General features: G+C 31.7%; 8 protein-coding genes and 1 long non-coding RNA gene across 10 annotated transcripts; 5 read left to right on the top strand and 4 right to left on the bottom strand.

Annotated features, from left to right (window-relative positions):
• Nucleotides 1-51: 51 nt before the first annotated feature.
• Nucleotides 52-1,006, bottom strand: PIG-C (phosphatidylinositol glycan anchor biosynthesis class C). The gene has a single exon (XM_070644819.1). It carries the CDS (start codon nucleotides 922-924, stop codon nucleotides 67-69), a length of 858 nt encoding a protein of 285 aa, XP_070500920.1. The 5' UTR covers nucleotides 925-1,006; the 3' UTR covers nucleotides 52-66.
• Nucleotides 1,007-1,233: 227 nt separating this feature from the next.
• MED24 (mediator complex subunit 24) lies at nucleotides 1,234-5,211 on the top strand. Its single transcript, XM_070644719.1, has 7 exons — nucleotides 1,234-1,398; nucleotides 1,480-1,755; nucleotides 1,815-2,223; nucleotides 2,274-2,503; nucleotides 2,647-3,997; nucleotides 4,057-4,506; nucleotides 4,655-5,211. Exons 1-7 carry the CDS (start codon nucleotides 1,350-1,352, stop codon nucleotides 4,752-4,754), a joined length of 2,865 nt encoding a protein of 954 aa, XP_070500820.1. The 5' UTR covers nucleotides 1,234-1,349; the 3' UTR covers nucleotides 4,755-5,211.
• UbcE2M (NEDD8-conjugating enzyme UbcE2M) lies at nucleotides 4,866-6,367 on the bottom strand. The gene is made up of 5 exons (XM_070644723.1): nucleotides 6,190-6,367; nucleotides 5,951-6,084; nucleotides 5,803-5,881; nucleotides 5,638-5,726; nucleotides 4,866-5,571 (listed from the first exon to the last, which is right to left on the bottom strand). Exons 1-5 carry the CDS (start codon nucleotides 6,287-6,289, stop codon nucleotides 5,425-5,427), a joined length of 549 nt encoding a protein of 182 aa, XP_070500824.1. The 5' UTR covers nucleotides 6,290-6,367; the 3' UTR covers nucleotides 4,866-5,424.
• Nucleotides 6,368-6,426: 59 nt separating this feature from the next.
• Nucleotides 6,427-8,541, top strand: LOC139093872 (protein phosphatase methylesterase 1). 2 transcript variants are annotated; one of them, XM_070644721.1, is made up of 5 exons: nucleotides 6,427-6,523; nucleotides 6,844-6,940; nucleotides 6,999-7,063; nucleotides 7,274-7,622; nucleotides 7,678-8,541. In XM_070644721.1, the coding sequence occupies exons 2-5, from the start codon at nucleotides 6,874-6,876 to the stop codon at nucleotides 8,304-8,306; spliced, it is 1,110 nt and encodes a 369-aa protein (XP_070500822.1). In that variant the 5' UTR covers nucleotides 6,427-6,523; nucleotides 6,844-6,873; the 3' UTR covers nucleotides 8,307-8,541. The 2 variants fall into 2 exon arrangements, with proteins under 2 accessions (XP_070500822.1, XP_070500821.1); XM_070644720.1 differs by lacking the exon at nucleotides 6,427-6,523 and having other exon boundaries at nucleotides 6,755-6,940.
• A 307-nt stretch (nucleotides 8,542-8,848) lies between these two features.
• On the bottom strand, nucleotides 8,849-10,550 carry MKP-4 (MAPK Phosphatase 4). The gene is made up of 3 exons (XM_070644722.1): nucleotides 10,277-10,550; nucleotides 10,004-10,214; nucleotides 8,849-9,937 (listed from the first exon to the last, which is right to left on the bottom strand). Exons 1-3 carry the CDS (start codon nucleotides 10,473-10,475, stop codon nucleotides 9,208-9,210), a joined length of 1,140 nt encoding a protein of 379 aa, XP_070500823.1. The 5' UTR covers nucleotides 10,476-10,550; the 3' UTR covers nucleotides 8,849-9,207.
• Nucleotides 10,551-10,900: 350 nt separating this feature from the next.
• Nucleotides 10,901-14,914, top strand: LOC139093944 (gamma-tubulin complex component 5-like). The gene is made up of 3 exons (XM_070644806.1): nucleotides 10,901-11,008; nucleotides 11,072-13,355; nucleotides 13,621-14,914. The coding sequence occupies exons 1-3, from the start codon at nucleotides 10,940-10,942 to the stop codon at nucleotides 14,148-14,150; spliced, it is 2,883 nt and encodes a 960-aa protein (XP_070500907.1). The 5' UTR covers nucleotides 10,901-10,939; the 3' UTR covers nucleotides 14,151-14,914.
• Alg-2 (Apoptosis-linked gene-2) lies at nucleotides 14,113-15,666 on the bottom strand. The gene is made up of 3 exons (XM_070644807.1): nucleotides 15,486-15,666; nucleotides 15,230-15,298; nucleotides 14,113-15,166 (listed from the first exon to the last, which is right to left on the bottom strand). The coding sequence occupies exons 1-3, from the start codon at nucleotides 15,539-15,541 to the stop codon at nucleotides 14,758-14,760; spliced, it is 534 nt and encodes a 177-aa protein (XP_070500908.1). The 5' UTR covers nucleotides 15,542-15,666; the 3' UTR covers nucleotides 14,113-14,757.
• Nucleotides 15,667-17,394: 1,728 nt separating this feature from the next.
• LOC139093899 (pickpocket protein 28-like) lies at nucleotides 17,395-19,146 on the top strand. Its single transcript, XM_070644753.1, has 7 exons — nucleotides 17,395-17,582; nucleotides 17,927-18,017; nucleotides 18,088-18,109; nucleotides 18,169-18,271; nucleotides 18,336-18,581; nucleotides 18,643-19,075; nucleotides 19,120-19,146. The coding sequence occupies exons 1-7, from the start codon at nucleotides 17,395-17,397 to the stop codon at nucleotides 19,144-19,146; spliced, it is 1,110 nt and encodes a 369-aa protein (XP_070500854.1).
• Nucleotides 19,147-19,243: 97 nt separating this feature from the next.
• LOC139093865 (uncharacterized) lies at nucleotides 19,244-19,774 on the top strand. Its single transcript, XR_011544738.1, has 3 exons — nucleotides 19,244-19,401; nucleotides 19,531-19,663; nucleotides 19,723-19,774. It is a non-coding gene; the product is annotated as an uncharacterized lncRNA (long non-coding RNA).
• Nucleotides 19,775-19,787: the final 13 nt, after the last annotated feature.

Below are 19,787 nucleotides of genomic sequence, written 5' to 3'. Positions count from 1 at the left end.
TTCATTGCACTTAATCAGCCGATTAATAATAAACAACAAAACTAGTTCATATCAATTAAATGAGTATCATTTATTAGAGTCACTCTCATCATCTGAGAAAATGATAGCTTCGTCCCATGGACCTTTTATAGTACATTTATGATTATGAAGTCTTTGGAATATTATTGGACATACAATATTAATAAAGAATAGTATTAATAAATAAATGATTAGCAATACTTTGGATATATTCATCAAATAATATACGGTGATTCCAATTATCGGAATTATCATAGCCGGCTTCCAAATCTTCTCGAATAGTAATGGTTTAAGTACGAAAATTTCCACTGATATCACGAGAAAGACAAAAGCATGAAATGGTGTTGACAGTCGAGAAGCAAGGCAGATTGATGCAAATATTCCATTGTTTAGTGATATCGTTCTGGACACTAAAAATCCATCAATTCCGTAATCATGAAGGAGCAGATGAAAGAACAGAATAATGAATGTTGTTGAGAAAATTGTATCCGTTGAGATGCTATCCGTCAGATTATGAAGAATTGGACTAAACAAGTATCCAAATATCAGCACCGTAAAGACTGTTTTGGAATCTTCAATGACATTTTTGGCAATTTCGCTATTAGTTCCATTATAAATTACATAAATTAAATATCCTATTCCAGTTAATGCAAATGAGTTGAACAGTAGCTTCTGTGGCTGAGTTTCATTTGTGTAGAGATGATAGAATATTATTAGGAATATAGTCACGACGGATATTTCTTGAGAAATCTTAGTTACACCAAGTAAACATTGCTTTAATGTAAATTGCTCTAAATTGTAGTTTTTCTTGAGATCCTTCAGGAAACTTGGGTCTGTATAGTTGTCTTCATATCCTTGATTCTCGTACAGGTTCTTTTTCCACGGTTTCCGTTCACTTTGTTCCATTTTTAATTAATTTTTGGTAAATTCTAATTTTTTGTTTACTTTTTGCATTTAAACCACAGATTCTCAAACTGTATGACTGTGGGTGATGTTGTCTATATGCAGGGGTTGATGCTGAATACTATTGGCACAAACAGTACTTAATTAGTTGAGAATTCATTCAAGAAAACAATTAATTAAAAAATTGGTTACTTAGTTTATCTTTTAAAAGCCTATGGGGAGCGGATTTTAAGTTGACATAGGCTAATAACAGATAAATCTCCTTGAACGAGTATTAATCCCCAAATGTGGGCAATCTGTTATGCGGGTGATATAGGCAAAGATAAATAAACATTCAAAAATTACTTAAAATCGTGTAAAATTAAGAATAAAGCTTACTGAGAGTGCTAAAAATAGTATTAATTATCCAATAAGTAAGGAGTCTCTAGATGGAAATCAAGACTAGACAGCACAACATACAGAAAATACTTTTAAGAGGTAAATTTCACTTTTACTAGTTAAAATTCAAATTGTACTGAATTTGCAAATTTTTAACAACAACACAAATAATAATTGTAGCTTGGCGTGAACGATGGCCAGAGTATCAATTTGGTATAAAAATCAAGCAGGCACTGCCATTACGACTTCCTGCTGATGCTTATAATTTGACAGACGTGTTATTGGACCATTGCTTCATTGGATTTGCCGCTAATCGACTTTTACTTTCCTACCTCAAACATTCTTTGCATTCTCATCTTGTTAGCTATCCAGCAGTCATCAAACGAATCACAAAATATAACAATTTTGATAGATATTACTGTCTAATTGCTCTTGTTGACTTTCTCAATTCAATTGGTGAGTATCAATTATCCAGATGTTGAATAATGTATATTTAATTGTATTATATTGCATAGAATATGGAATATGCTGTCGAACGAAGCCTGAAGAATCGTCATTAATGAATGCGGTCTTATCGCTTGTCCATTGGTTGATTGAGCTATGTGAGAAGCTTTTTGTGAAAACATTAGAACAGAACAACATCCTCTCAGCAGAACAAAAGACATGCTTAGAGAAAGTTACAGTCTTATGTCATCGAATTGTTCAGAATCAATATCTAATGGGTGTCATTTACTTGGCAAAATTGGAGGATCGTGAATTGTATGATAAATGTGTTCTAAGCTATACAAAAATTCATGGACTGAGTAAAGAGGAAGTCGTTAAAGATTTTTATCAGATGATTTTCAATAAACTTGGTCATATACCAATGAAGGAACTAGAACCACGAGGAACTGAACCGATATGCTATTTCTTGCAGCCATTCATGTAAGTTCGACTTTTGTAAGTTGGATTTTCCTAATGTCAAATTATTTTAGGTCTATCGAGGTTTTGATCAATGCTGGTGCTGAGATTAATGTCCATGTAACAAAGCTACTTATGATTCAGAGGATTAAAAAGTACACAACGGCTCGATTATATGCTGAAATTATTAGATCTTGCTTCATTACTTTATGTCATGTGAAGGATGTGAATTATAGAGTATGGGGAGCGTTTACTCTATACAAAATACCACAAATCTTGAAACAACTTCATATGCAGACCAAACGTGAGTGTTAAAATGATTTAATATTATAACGGTCATGTATTTTTCAAATTAATTCTGGGTTTTATAGGGTATTATTTTCAAAAATTTCAAGGCCGTTATTTTTGAAATCCATTTTTAATTTCCTTAATTTGTTAATTTTACAGCTGCTGAAGAGAGCGAATATTCAGAGGATGTCGTAAAAGCTTTTGAAATGCTCATGGAATGCACACCAATTTTAGATCTTTTGGACACAACATTTGGATGTAATTCAATCGAATGTCTATTAATAGAACTGAAGAAAGAGAAGCTTGTGAATGATGAAGTAGTTAAAAAATTAGTAGATAGACGACAACATGCTATATCAAAATTGGAAAAATTTAATATTGCATCCTCACTGCCAGCAATTGACAAGTATGTCTTTACGATTGATCCACCACTCACAGGACTTATTCAAAGTTTAAGGGAACCAATTAAGCCTGAATTTCACAATCTTTTGTGTACATTAGTCATTGACAATCGAGCATTTTTGCTGTATTCAGTTGCTGCTGTTAAAGGAATATCTCATAAAATGATTAGTGGATTAATGAAGTCCAATGATCTGTTTAAGGAAATTTCTGGTGAGGCTGCAAAGTCTAAGCAACTCATCGTGTTCCGATCAAATATTTTTGATACATCCTTCATCATGCTGTTTTCTATTATGCAAAAATGTGGAATCGACAAATTTCCAGAAATTTCTGGTGATTATTTCTTTGCAAAGTGGATACGTGATGGCATGATTGATCCATCAAAGCCAAAATCACCACTAAGTGTTGTCAAAATGTGCGATCCATTGAAAGTTGATGAGCTGATTTCGTACTTTGGTGATCCAAATTTCCAGCAACAGCAACCTCCGATATCATTAAAATTAAGTGAAATTTGTTGGAATATTCCATCTATGCTATACAATGTCTTAATCGCATGGGAAAATGACACAATTAAGCCACAGACTGTTAAAAATATTCTTGATAATATGAGGTCAAAAATGTGCTGCTTTTCAATCGTTGCTGCCTGTTGGCTGTCTGAATATATAAAAATTTTAAGAGATGATGAACTAGCAAAGCCAAAAGTGATGGTACAGTCATTAATGAAGCCTTTAGATGATACAATAATGAAGCAGGAAACATTCAGTGAGCGATTCTCATTGACACAGGAAATAATCATGAAAATCTTTGAGACTCGATCATTAATGGACTCTAAAAAGCCAATATCTAATCTGTTTAATGAACAATGGAAGGAAATTGCTATCAGGAAGTGGCTTCCTTATAACGTTGCTGTTAATTTAGAAGAAATTCTCAAAGTTTGCGGACCATTTTGGCTGATGAAGAATCTTGTCGATCAAATTATGCATGCTAAATTTATTAAAGACATGGAATACATCATGGATATTACTTTTGCTATAATGCACTTGAATATTGATGGATGTACCGAAACATTACTTAAAGACATCCTTATCTCATTACTTTTTAACAAGAATCAGTAAGTATCCCTAACTTTGTTCTACTGGATCTTAATTAATCAATGAATTTCCATTTTAGAATGTCAAAAATGACGGAACCTCAACTAAAAATATTAGCCAAGCTATGTGTTTACTCAATTCTCGCCTCAATGGAATCTGCTGAATTAAATCCATCGAAGAAACGTCCACGATCTGATGACGACGAATTAAGTCCAATGGCAAAGATGAGAAAGACTGGATTAGACTCATCTGTTGAGGGAAATCAACCAGAGAAGGACTCAACATCTCATCCAATAAAGGAATCACTTAAAACTTCACTTCAGGAGCTTTTTAAAATCTTCCATCAACAAGTTGTTTGCGATGAATTATCTCCAAAACCTATTTTCATCTTTCAATTTTTCTCTTTACTTGTTCAATTTGAGAAAAGTGTGAAAATTAAGGCAATCCTTAAATTGATTCCTAATAATTTGCTGATGAGTCTAATTAAATTAATTCCTTACGAGGATCTGTCATATGGATTGATATTAAGGTAAGATTTAACGGATTTTTGAAATTCAAATGAAATGTTCGTTCAGTAAAACAGACTTCATTTCTGTTCAGTTCATTTGAATTTTTGAAAAACGTTATTTATGCAAATTGAAATTTTAACGGTTTTTTAAAAATAATAATGTTTTCAGATTATACGACCTGTCCGTGTCCACAGGAAGATCTTCAGCGATCGGAGATTTGTGTCTATTGAAGAACATCCAACTACGCAAGGATAGCAGTAAACTCTAAATGCTGAACACCTGATTTTTACTTTTAAATACTTTTAATTTATTATTATTTACTTCAATCACTTTATTATTACTTTAATATATAACACGACTTCATTCATTTAATTTAAGATTGATTTTTTAAAAATATATTTTATTGAAATTGAGAAAAAATTGTCGGAATTGTTTCGTGTTTTTTTTTTTTTTTTGTTTTCACAATACAAGATTATAGCAAGGAAGGAACAGGAGAGGAAAAAATCATTACTAGGTGTATCTCTTGACTTTTGTTTAAATGTGAAGAACTACGTACATTGAATTTTCTTTTCATTTTTGTTTAATTGTTTCAAAAAAGAATTTAAAACAAACGTCATTTATTATTAAAAGTAATGCATGCTAATTTCCTTTGCATTAATTAGGTATTTTGTTTAAAAATGGTGAAAAAAAATAAAGGCGAGAACTTGAAATAGTTTTAAAAAAAATTTTAATATTGTTTCACTTCCTATATTTGATGCAGAAAACATAATTCTTTGTGTTTAATTTATTAGATCTTGTGTGAACTTTGCATTAAAATTTGTGACTCTTCCATTTTAGATATATTTAATATAAGAACCGCCAATCAAAAGAATGATGAAACAATTAATGATGAAGAAAGTTTTGGAGTTGATGTTAATGTTGGCAGCAGTTTGAATATATCAGTTTGTGTTGAGGCAACGATCAAAATAAACATTTCCAATATAAGCTCCGCGCATAGCTTTTGCGACATTATGCTCAAAAAGACGTCGATTATTCTGAAGGACATCAGCTGCTTCCTTATTTAATGGATCTTCAGCATTTGGTTCCTATAAATTAATTCTCTTTGTTATCACTTGTGAATCATAAAAAATTTGTGCATTAGTCATACTCACCAAGAAAAGATACTGCAAACCATAAACAATTGAATTAATTGTCAAAACAGGTTTCCAATCTTCACGCAAAATATTTAAACATACATTTCCTAATAAGATGAAAATTCAATTGTTATAAGTGTATGTAAATTTATGAGAAAAAGAATAAGAGATAGAATATCGTACCTTCCAAATCGATATTCGGATGATAAACTTTTGTTTCACATTTTACTTTTGGTGGTTCGTGTGGATAATTTGGACCAACCTAGACAACAATGAATGATTCAGTTAGTCAATATACAGTAGTATAAACACATCCAGTATTGATATTTACCTTAAAATTAAAAATAAATCGTCCACTTCGATAATATCCTTCATCTGGACAAATGATCATTTTAAAATTAAGCAAATCATTTGGATCTGGAAAATTTGTTGTGCATGTACGCGGAAGGTTGAGTTCATTAATATCTAAGTTGGTAAAAAGAAATTGATTAAAATTTTTTTACTGTACAAACACTAAAGAAAAACTAACAAAAAGAAAGTGCATTAAAAAAGGAATTTTTTAAAATTTACCTTTTGTAATCCTAAGCTGAGCTGCTGATCTAGTGGATTTCTGCTGACCACCACTCTCTCCATCCTTCTTCTGTTGCTTTAAAGAGAAAAGCTTAATCATTTTGAGCTAAATATAATTATTTTTAAAATTATTTTAAATTTTCTCTTCTAATATTTTTTTCCACTTCTACTAAACACACAAAAATCGTTCAAATTTTGTAAAACCGTTATTTTTCAACATTGCAAAAACTTTAATTTTACTAAGCAACCATTGATTTTTGAAAATGAATCCAAATGAAACTTAAAAATATATTGGATTTTGACTTACATCACACATAAATCAACAAGGATCAAGGTAACAATTTCCTTTTTTGACCGTTTTTGGAAAAATTTAAAATTTAAGAAAAACACCAAAGGGATGATAACTTTTTGGAAAATTGAACAAATGATTTTGCAATGTTTACTGTGATGAGTAATTAAGCTCTTATAAAAGTTAATTTATCATTCAACCTGTTTAACAAGATCCTCTATACAAGAACTTTAATTAATAAGATTAATAATTGATCAACAATTTTCAATATTTCATAAAAGTTATCATCCATTGAAAAGACGAAGAAAACAAAAACATAAGACCATTCGAGTGAATTTTCATTAATTAAAATGAGTAACTTACAGAAGAATTTATTAAAATCTAAACTGCCACCGATGATTCCAAGGCCGGCAAAGAATCATCCAGGACGTCAAAAGGATTATAGTCCGTCAATTTGGAGTGGTATGTGAAAAAATAATAAATTTTGCAATGACTTTCTAAAAAATATTTTATGTCTTAGATTATTTTCATGATTATGTTGATGTTGCTGTTGATTGCGGCAGTTTCAGAGTGTATAGGAGTAAGGTAATTGATTAATCAAATAAGTCTAATTCGCAACTTCCTTATTAGCGTATTTTCTTGTGTTGCGTGAGAATTTTCAGGCATAGAAAAACTTTAGGTCATTCTGTATGTCTTTAGAGTTCTCAACAAGTCAATTGACTTGCGGAAAATGCTCCAAATATTTAATTTTATGTTAATTTTTATTCGACCTAAAAAAGTTATTTTTAATTTTAGCCCGCAGAAACTGAGGATTCACCAATTCTAGTGCTTCTTCATGGCGGTGGCTTCAGTGCACTTTCATGGGCTGTTTTCACGACAGAAATCACATCTTTAATTCACATCCAATGTCTGGCAATAGATTTTCGTGGACATGGTGATACAAAAACTGACGATGATGATGATTTGTCAGCACCGACAATGGCTAATGATATTGCTTCAGTTATTAATAAATTGTATGAAGATAAGGCACCAAGAAATGTATTGATTATGGGACATAGTATGGGTGGAGCAATTGCTGTTCATATTGCAGATTTGAATCTTTTACCTTATCTCGTTGGAATCATCGTCATAGATGTCGTTGAAGGTATAGTCATTAAATATATGCTTCATATATGGAACTAACTTATCATTATTTTTAGGAACTGCACTTGAAAGTCTCCAAAGTATGCAGAGCTTCTTACGTTCACGACCAACAAATTTCAAAAGTATTCAGAATGCAATCGAATGGTGTGTAAGAAGTGGACAGATAAGAAATATAGAGTCAGCGAAGGTGTCAATGCCTGGTCAAATTGTTAACAATGAGACAAATAAATTAGCTGCATCAGAATTGCCACTTACAGAAGCTGCAGATTTGACACCAACAAATCTGAATCCATTGTCGATTCCTGAAAACGAGGAAGAAGAAGAAGAAAAAGGAATTAAATTTCAAGCACCACTTCCTTCAATCAATCCTAAAAAATATTCATGGCGAATTGATTTGTCACGAACAGAAAAATATTGGAAAGGATGGTTTGAAGATCTCAGCAATAAATTTTTAAATACATCAATTCCTAAATTGCTCATTCTCGCTGGTATCGATAATCTTGATAAAACCTTACAAATAGGACAGATGCAGGGACGATTTCAGCTTCAAGTTTTAGCTAGAACTGGACATGCAGTTCATGAAGATCAGCCTCATCATGTTGCTGAAACACTTGGCTCATACCTCACAAGAAATAAATTTGCAGAGGCTAAAACTGCGTTTCATCCAGTTATGCCTCAATGTTAAACACACTTTAATAATTCATGATATTTAGCACGTACTTTTCAAGTCTTACATCTACTCAAAATATCCTAAAATTCTTGCAATAAAATTAAATTTGAAAGTCACGTAGATCAGCATATTTTGATGATGAGTTGTGAATAAAGTCTGGAAGTCTTTTCAAAAGGCGAATTACTGACCAGAAGATATTTTAAGGAAATAAATAATATTTAAAAATTTTAACGGTTTTAAGAAATTCAAATTTGAGCTGAATTTATTTTTAATCTGAGGATTTAATTTTTAATCCGATGGATTTTAATCCTAATAATTAATAAGAATTCAAAGACAGCATAATTCGGTTTTTTGGTATAAAATAACTGGAAATTTATTTATGCCTTTGACAAATATTTTATTAAAATTTTTGGAAATTGTGAACTAGATTTTATATTTATTTTTTATTGAATTATGTTAAGTATAAGGTATAAGATTGAGATTAAGCGAATTGCAAAATGCAGAAAAATTCTTATAGAACGAGACACTATGAATGTATGTAAGAAGAAACATGGAAGAACGATTATTAGCATCCTTTTTTTTTATTATTTAGTCATCACATCAAGCGTTATGAGCAACAATAAAAATGTTTTCTTGCCTTAAAACTATAAACGATTGTGAGAATTGTCGTCACGTCGTAAAGGATCTGTGGATAAACACAGATAATGTTTAATCAAGTAAGAGAGTCATGACTGTGCAGCATTTTTTTAGTTCATGTAAATATCCAATTCATTCATTCCTGTAACGATAATTTGCGCAAAATGGTGCAAATACTATGAATTTAAGAGATGTATGTTGAGTTATGGTATGTGTCTGTGTATGTATATAAGATAATCATGTGATTTATGTCCAATACTCATGAGCCTCACAAATCCTTTCAAATCGTTACTTGTAGAATGTTCTGTACGACATTCGAGAAATCAATTTTTGATGGTACTAAATAGAAGCTTGGAAATACTTGAGTACCACAAAGACATTTACTGGCCATTATCCAATTGAAATTGCCTATTTTTGTTTTGCATGTCGGACAATATAATTTACCCTCAACATTGTTAATAACATCCTTCATCCATAATAATGGCTCTATAAAATAAAATTTATTACAGATCTCGACATCTTCTTCCTTTTGGGTCTTTGGCTGTTCCTCTTTGCCTTCTGATAGGGATTTATCACTCAATGATGTTGACAGAATTTTATCCGTTATGTCAATAATGGCATCTTGATCCGATGTCTCACCTGCTAAATGATTTAAATACTTTTGTTCTGATTCTCTTCGTCTTGATATCGGCGAATCGAAATTTTCGTTTCTTTTTGGTACTTTATGTAGGATAAGATTTGATTTAGCTGCTACAATACGTCTACATTTTCTACATCTATAAACAAATGGTTCTGGATTTTCTCTTATAATCGCTGGATCCGGCTTAAGAAGATCCATAAAATTCATCGGAAGTATCTTTGCAAATTTAACTTGTTCTGCTGCCAGTTTTAATCTAAATATCTTATAATTCTTACAGCATGGATCAATTGAATAATTCATTTTATGGAACAGCTTACATTGTTGAGCAAAGCCATGATTTGGTTGAACGAGACATCTTTTTGATTTCGCTCTACAAACATACATGATTTATGAGAAGTAAATAAAAATAGATCATTTTATTGATTTCTTGACTTACCTTTCGAAGGCTCTCTGATAACTTAATGAATATTTTTTCATAAGATAAGCAATCACGATTGTGGCACTTCTTGAAACGCCGTAGAAGCAATGTACTAGGACTTTATTTTTTGGATCCTTTAATGCGTTCTCAATGAACTCTATACAGGATGGGAAATACTGAAGGATGTCTTCTCTGTTCATGTCAGCTATCTGTATATATTTTGTCACTACTGTAAATAATAAATCATTATTTTTCTAGGTCATTAATCATTTAAAATATGTGACATCTTACTGTTAATGCTCGAGGCAACAAATGCAGGCAGTGGGAAAGAATCAATAGTGAGAATATGAGTGATGTTTTGATTTTTCAGAAACACAACATTTGTTGCTGCTGTGACGTTTCCTAAATATAATCTCGGCTCTATTTCCTCCACCGATAAAGGATTCTCTATATCCTCTGATTTTTTCATATTAATTTCTGCTTGCAACATTTTCTAAACTACTTTTTCACTAATAAAAATTTGAATTATCTACTAACTTTGAGAGAATGGAAAAAATCCTACAGAAAATAGAAGAGAGAAGTGACAAATTGTTTTTATATCCGCAACCCCAAGATTCAAACCGCTCTTCTGTTGATTGATTTTTTAACGGTTTTGAAAAAACTTAAACTGAATGTTTTGAACTGAACTGAAATGAACTGAGTTGAACTACTGAACTGTTCTTCGTTAAATACATCGTCAATTATTTATTTACTTTTTGATTTCCTTAATTTCTAACTGTTATTCAGGACTAATTTAATTAATTTAACTAATATTATATCAATTTACGACCGTTTAATTATAGTAAGCTTTGAAATATCTCTGTAATAATCACGGTTTGAATATATTTTGGGGGGATTAATGTTACGCAAAAATACGCTAAACAAGATGTAAACATTGAAATTCACTTTTGAAAAATGGATCAAAGTAATTTAATTATTCAGAAGCTTATTCCCAAGCTGATAAATAATTTGACAGGTTTCAAGGTAAGTTAAGTAAATAATCTACGACTCTAGCTAATTAATTTTACAAAATATTTCTTCTTTTAGCCGAATAATGAAAATTACAAAATTTGTGTCGACTATTCTTGGTCGCAATTCAAGCATCACAGATATCTGTCACTCAATTCACATGAAGTCAAGCGTGACATCGAAGGAATATGCCAAAAGTTTAAGCTTAATCATTTCCATGATGAGGAAAAAATCATACGAAAGCTGTTTGAGCAGTCATTGTCACATGAAATATCAATTAATCATTATCAACGGGAAGTTATGTATTCAATCATGAACTTCCTGATTACCTTAGCATACGATCCAATAAATAAGTTAAAGGATAAGAAACGAAAAGGACTACCGATATTCATAAAACCACAAATGAATGAGCATGAAGAGAATATTTTAACAGCCAGAAAACATTTCATCGATTCCTTACTTCAAGACAACTTCCTGTTGTCCAAAAATGATACAGATTCAGATTTGAGTGAATGGACAGAATCAGAAGATGAAGACCGACAGAAATCGGCAGATGAATCTGAAATTGAAACTAAGAAATCTCATATCAAGTCTACAAGATTACAACCGCCACAAAAACCATCAGTATACGAGAAAGTGAAACTCAACAATACTCTAAAATGGCTCAAAGATAATGTCCAAAATTCATGGTGGAATATTGAGGAAATGACAGATACCGGAGTGTCAAGTAGTCATAAAGCAGCCAATTTTTATACAGACTGGCAGCGTCACTTGACCAGAAAATCATTAGGATTCATTAAGCCACCTCCTGTATCATTACTGTCAGAATACTGTCTACTAAGAGAGACTTTATGGATGTTCTTAAATCCAGTGAACTGTAAATTCTTCAAAATTGAGAAAGAAGAAATAAGTCTCAGGCAGAATGTATGCTTGCCTAGTACAACCATTGAATCTCTACACATATTTTTAGAAGAACTAGTTAAGTCAATGAATATTATGAACCGTCTAAAAATGAGCATTAGAAATGCATTAAAAAATCCAGCACTGAATCATACATTAGAGAATTATTATGGATTAATTGAGAAGTTTTTGGATGAAATAACTGAATTTTTTGTTAAGGAAGAAGAAGTATTAAAGGAAGATGAGGAAATCTACACAATAATCACATTACATGACAAAATGCAGCCACATTCAAAGATGTTGAATATGCTATGGAATATTCATGAATCATGCATCCTGAATGATGACAAATATCCATCACATATTCATGCCTTATATTTAATTGCGAATCTTCATCAGCATGTCCATCGTAGTTCCAGTAAAGAGCAGAAAAATCTATCCTTAACATTTTTACTGATATGCTTGAAGACATATTTACAAATATTCGATATTTGGTGGACAGAAGCAAGGCTGCATGACTCTAAACTTGAGTTCCTAGTCGAAAAGGCATATGTTGATGATTATGAGCTCATTCAGCCACGATTAATTGCCAAATGTAAGGAAAAAGCATTTTATATTAACGATAAAGTATCAAGTAAGATAACAGAAGATCTGATTGTGTCCACATTAAGCTGTTATGCTGTCGAAGCAAGCTTCACATTAGAAGTGATCAGCAAGCTTGACAGAATCCATGAAATTAAGCAAATTGGTGTCACTTTTAAGTCACTTTATGATGAATTTATGGAATTAATTATCGAAGAGATACAAAAATTGGCATCAAATAAGGAAGATATTAAGGAACCAGATCCAGTGATAAATGTGACGGAAATGTCAAATAATGAGAAGCTTATATCGGATATTGGCAGTGAAATGTTAGCTGAAAATGATGACATTATGTACCTAATCTTCAATTCCACTTTCGAAAGTCTCGCAATAAAGGATGATAAAGTTGAAGCATCGCCAATAGAAATGTATAGAATGCTGAATAATGCTACAGACTCTTTATTTATGCCACTTGAAGGAAGCTTAGAACGAATTATAAGGAAATTGTTGGCAAAGAAAATCGGAATTGCCGAACGATTTGTCATGGATATTTATTTCAATGAATTTCAAGTTGAGCATTATTTGCAGGAAGTCAGAAAGGTCTACTTCCTCGAATCAAATGAATTGATCAATCTATTCAACATGACTTTATTTCCACAAATGGAAAGAGGTGAAAAATGGGCAAATTCGTATCTTCTTACTGTACTATTCAATGAAACAATCTCAAGATATACAACATTATTTACTGTTCATGTCAATAAGATTTTGGGTCATCAGACGACACTTGAGGCAATTGATGAACTCACAATTTATCTGAATGTCAACAACAATCATTTTGATAATATATTTACGTCATCGTACATCAACAAGTATAATGAAGGTATATTTTTGGTCATAAATACTCTGTTATCAGAACTAGCACTGCGATTTTGTAAGGCTTATGATACTATTCAGGAATTTTTTTTAATCCTGAGATTTAATTTTAATCCTAGGATTTATTTTAAGTCCAAGCATTGATTTTGATATTTCGTCATAGAAATAATAATCAAGCCAGTCCACAATAAGACCAAAGTTCAAGCTGTACAACATGTGCTTGTGATTCTTATCTAAATATTTACTAATGTATTATTTCTATCAATTTTCAGTATTTCGGTTCCTACTAAAAATCAAATGGGCACTACGAATACTAAACTGTCTTCGATTTCCTGACTTTTATAAGCACCGACTACCTTATGCCAAATTTACAATGCTCGATTTAGTGATTAAGCGATTATCATTAACCAGATTTAGTATGCAGCAAGCTATAACAATGATACACAATAACATAATGGTCTCTCTACAAAGTCTAAGCATCCAATTTGAGGAGAATGTTGCCAAAACTAAAAAAATAACAGACTTGATAATATTACATGATAAATTTGTTCAGAGCTTCCACTCGAAAGCACTTTTGGGTAATGGATCAAAGAGAATACGTGGAATTGTGACGGAAATGCTGAAACTAGCCAAAGTCGTCACAAATGAATGGCATAACATTGTCACTTTCTATGAACTTGATTCAACAGGCCAGACAATCGATGACTCAATATGTCTTACGAAACTCAATGTTAATACAATCGAAATTGAAAATGCATTCAAAATATGTGAGAAACAGTTAAAAGATTTATTATATTACTAGTAACATGCTTCATAGTTAATATTAAAAATAATTACATTAGTGAAGTTTTTTCTTCAATTGAGGTCGTTTCGTTTTTGACGTCTGTGAATTCATGGGGGTCTCATGGGTTCGTTGTATGTGTGAAAATAACCGTTAAATTTTCAAAAATTACTAACACTGTTACACTTTTTTAATTGTGTTAGTGATGTTTTTAAAATTTAACGGTTATTTAATTTTATGGACATAAACAGGCATTAAATGAGTTCCTCCCAAAAATCATTGACATCATTTATATATCCAACCTCAAATATATATTCAGCAATTTGCACATTGTTAACAAAAATAAACTTCAATGTCTTCAATAAAGGCTCAATTTTTTTCGCAATTTTAATATATTTTTTTAAGGATTAGAAAACTCGCCAGGTCATGCCTTATCTCATTAATTTGATGATGGCTAAAAATCCCCCCAATAATCTTTGTATCTTATTTTTTCATTGTATTTAAAAATAAATTATTAGGTATGGTGAAATTCTAAAGAAGATAACAGTATAAAATATTTATTTTTTTTTTTTGTGGCACTTCTAGCCTGTACGGATAATGTGTAAAAATAGCATTGTAGTGTATTTGTTTATGATTTTAAAGAGAAAACCATGCTCAAGAATTGTTCATAGTGAATGGTAATGACACCAGATTGATTTGTATCGTATGCACGGAAAGCATTTGTTAATGTATATAATGTGATGCAGCATTGAATAAAGTCATCAAATAATACAGTTCCACGTCCATATCTATCATATTTTCTTATAAGCATATCTACGAGCCAGTCACTCAAACGGTATCCAAATGATGTAAGGGCAGTTTTTAATTCATTTTTATCGATTGTTCCTGAGTTGTCTGTATCAAAGCTACGGAAACAATTCTGCCAGTCCGTTACATATTTCCATAAAGCTCCAAAATCTTGAAATGACACTGTTCCTGAATTCTGTTTGTCAAACATTCCAATCATTAGTCGAATTGTTTCTTTGTTGAATGGCTGCCTGTAAATCAATATAATTATCAATAATTAGTCATGTATTGTCAATAAATTAATCATATCATACCATGTTCCGTTTGATAATGCCATTTGTAGCTCATCAGCTGAGATAAATCCTGAACGATCTCTGTCAACTCTGTAAACATATTATGAAATTATTAACAGGTATTGATACTAAGAATCGGGACTAGTCATACAATCGACGTCATTGGATCGATAGGAATCACTTGATGTTTACAATATTTGTGGTGTTTTTAAGATATTCTATGAATTTCTATGACTCATCACTGTATTTCAAAAAAAATAGGCTAAAATTAACTTACTTTTGGAAGATGTCCCATAAAAATTCCTGAGATGGCATCGGCGATGTGAATGACATGATTGTTGTATTTAATTAATTAATTTAACCAATGAAAACTTGATTTTAATTTTATTTTTTCACTTTATAGAATAAGTTGTTCCTGATTTTCTCCTACGACTGTTTCGAATTTAATGCTGTCTGATTCGAAAATGTATGTGTTTAAATATATTTAAAGCAGTATGAATATGTTCGATTTTCGCAATATTGAATTATTTATTAGTTTTTACTCTACATGAATTGAATGAATATTTTTATGAACAAATAGACAAACTTGAAAAATGACAAAATAAATATAAAATTTGAAAATTAAAAATACGTTAAAAAAGAATTGAAAATTTTACATTTTTGGTTTTATAATTTCTGATTTCTAGTGAAATAAGGATGAATATCTTTAACATAGTCAAGCATAAAAGCTGGAAATACGAAATTAATTAAAATTTAAATAATCTTTTACATTTATTGATGCTCACATTGTGGAAGAACATTAGATTTATCTTTGATTTGAACGAGCTTTCTAAATAGTCTTTGTATTTCCTTTTCCTCAGTTCGTTTTGTGTCATGTCCTCTAGCCATCTTAAATTGGATGTCAATAACTTTCTGGATCTTTTCATCAATTCTTTCCTTAACCAATTCTACAGGAATTCTGCCAGATTCGGTAAGCTTAATGAATGATTTTATCTCAGTAATATCCAGGAAAAGATATTTATATGTATTACTGGCTTTTTGACTCATTATAAACTAGAATTAATGATAATTTTACTTAATTTTAAATGTTAAGTTTTTTTAGGTTTTGAACTGAACTGAACGAACTATGAATTACTAAATGGCATCCGTTCAGTAAGTCAGGAAAATTTATTGCAGTAAATTCAGAATTTAATGGATATTAAGAAGCTAATAGGTATAAATTAGACTTTTTATAAGCAGATTATGCTAAATATCAAGCCTTTTATTTAGTAAATACAGCATTAAATTCAAAAAATAATTTAAAGCCACGTGGTTTTCAAATTTAACGATTTTTTGACAAAATTAATTTATTTACTTTCAGAAAGTTTATTCATTATCATTGTGCTACTTTGCTTCCCAAGAATCTCATCCAATTCAGTCAAATCTCTGCAAATCTTCAGTTCAAGATGCGCAAGTGACTGTTGTGCTGTAACGACTAAGTCAGGACATTTAGTTAGTGTAAGAACGGGATATAAACTTCTATAAAATGATCAAATCAGTAATTGCTATAAAAATTCAATCTATAGCTTACTTTCTGGATTAGCATCCTTAATCTGAACTAGTCTTTTGAATAAATGTTGAACTTCCTTCTCCTCATCTTCCTTTATGTCACTTCCTCTAGCCATTTTGAATTTTATTTCGATTAATTTCTCAATTTTTTCATCGATCTTGTCAAGCAGCAATTCTATCGGAAGTCTTCCTTTTTCACACAGCTGAATAAATGTTTCAATTTCAGCAATGTCTAAAATTAGATACTTGAAAGTTTCACTTGCTGACTGTGCCATTTTTGGGTGGTTAATGGACTGTGGATTTGTTGGACATGAAAAGTCATGCTGAATGATCTTTTAGGGATTACATCTATAAATCAGATAGCTTAACCTTAAAATTAATATCCAAAAACATCAATGCAAATAACATTAGACACAAAAATTAAATATTCATGAATTTAAACTTGCTAAATTTTTGCCATGCTGCTTAAAGTTGTCATGTCAATAATGTCGATCACTGATAATAGGAACGCGAATATGATCTAATATAATACCTGATTTGTGTGAAAATTGCTCAGTTCTAATTTGGAGACGTAACGGGCCAACTAAAAACCTGAAAAATCAACAACCAGGAACAAGCAAGTTATCAAGGATTCAACAATGAATGAGAAGGAAGTAGAAAAAGTGGCTCCAAAAAAGCAGAAGATAAATTGGCCGGCAGTCTATCAATACCTTCTGGATTATTGTCAGGACACTACTATTCATGGATTTAAGTATATTGGATCTACTGATCGTCCGTGGATCGAGAGAATCTTCTGGATGATTGCATTCATCATATCTACAATTGGGTAATATGCTTGCAAACACTTGCAAATTCCTTAATCAATAGACCATGTTGTCTAAACTCTGTGTCGCGCCACATTGGTTTTTTGTTAATGTCATGAACCACATGTCGTGTGTGGTTTCGTTGTAGTTCAACACTATGTTGTGTCGTGGCGCAACACAGTTTGGACAACATTGCCTTAGCTAGTCATTAGTCCTTGTCATCGTCCACAAATGGTGTCATTAACTGGATCTTTGATACTGGGGCTCAATCCCTCATAAGATAGCCATAGACTTACTGTCAATAACCTCAAAATCACTAATATAAATCCATATGAATATGACCTTAAAATCTCAATTTCCATTATAGATGTGCTTTGCTGATATCTGAAATGTTCGAAAAGCTCCAGACTAATCCAATTACCGTATCTCTTGCTGAAAGGCCAAGTGCAATTTCGGAGGTAATTATTAATGAACTTAGCGAGCTTTGAAGATTTTCTAAAATTGATAAATTAATTTAATTTTTATTAGATTCCATTTCCAGCTGTAACAAGTAAGTAGCATGCAATTTGATCATGCAATAATTATCTTTAACTTTTATGTCATTTTTAGTCTGCTCTGAAACGCAAACAGCATTTAAAGATACTGATTTTAGTTTTCGACCAATTTATGATGCTGGAAGGGATTTTGATTTTAGCAAGCTTAATGAACTTGAGTAACTTACTAATTTATATCCTTAAAATCAGTTCCTAATTTAATTTTATTTGAAAAACATCCAGTAAGGCACGACTTCAAGCTATTGCATTCGTCTGTAAGCCTGACTTTTTGAAGAAAACTAAGTTCAGCACTCAAACTAACAATTTAGTGGAAGTAATGAGAACTTTGGTCAACGAAGATTGGTTTTTAAGTCAATCAGCTGTTTGGATGAAGCTGTATGCAGCTCCATTTGCACTTAGACTTACTCCTTATGGATATTGCTTTACATTCAATGTTATCAACGACACAGACCTGCTTAATACTGATCAGTAAGATTTAAATGCTTGTAAAAGTTCAGATTGATTCCAATAAAATCCAATTCCTTTACAGAGTATCATCAGACTTCTTCTACACCCGAGACATCAAACTCTACAAGAAGGAAGTCAATGCATTCCATTTACCACCAAAAAGTACTCTTGAATTTGACAAGGAATTCCCTTGGAGTGCAAAATTATCTGATCAAGACAGTGGACTTAGTGTAGCTATGCGATCAGACAATCGAAGCAAGGATTGGTGGTGCTCAAGATATGAAGGATTTCGCTACTTCATTCATGGAACTAATGAACTGCTATCATCGACTAATCGCTTTCAGCTACAATTTGGTGAGCTTACTGAGCTGTTGATCAAGCCAAAGATGACAATCACTGAAGAGGATTTAAGGGACTACACGTTGGAAAGAAGGAATTGCTTTTTTGACGGTGAAAAAACTTTGAGATATTTTAAGCAATACACAAAGTACAACTGTGAACAGGAATGTCTATCGGTGAGTTCCATTGTTGCTTTCATCAACTCAAATTTCCAATTTAGATCAAGTATCAAACTTACAAGCCATAATTCTCTTTCAGAACTACACAGCTAAAGTTTGCGGATGCGTCAAGTTCTCAGTGATTCGCGACAAGCAGACCCCAATATGCACAGCTGAACAAAATGAATGCTTTGAAAATGCTGAGAATGAGCTGTTTAATGGCGAAATTACTTTGGATGGAAAGAGCAACAAGAACCGATATCAAGCTTTAATGAAGTGTCAATGCCTGTCTCAATGTGAATCGTTGAAATACGAACTGGAACTGGTCAAGACGAATTATAAGAGTAAGTAATGCTGGATGTGGAGCTACTTCCATTCTTAATCTTATAAGAATGAAAGCTCTAGCCAAAGCTTTTTTGAAAGCTTTCCTTAATTCTTGACTTACTGTTCATCCATAACTTCATATTTTTCAGTTCATCTCGTCGACTACATGACAATTGCATCACTAAAGGTATTCTTTAAGGACAGTGAGTTTGTACCATTGAAACGATTCCAGTTGTATGGAACTGTGGACTTTTTGGCTAACTGTGGTGGACTTTTGGGATTGTAAGGATGAGCTGTGCTTAATGGCATTCATAAAGCATTAATCATGTTCATTACTTTAGGTTTGTTGGAGTTTCTGTGCTGTCAATTGTGGAAATATTCTATTACTTTATATTGAGACTTGCAT

Source organism: Chironomus tepperi, unplaced genomic scaffold, assembly GCF_022539635.2.
Source record: "Chironomus tepperi strain 1889 unplaced genomic scaffold, CSIRO-AGI_Ctep_v1 contig_346, whole genome shotgun sequence".
NCBI classification, from domain to species: Eukaryota; Metazoa; Arthropoda; class Insecta; order Diptera; family Chironomidae; genus Chironomus; species Chironomus tepperi.
This window is presented reverse-complemented; position numbering and strand designations above follow the sequence as displayed.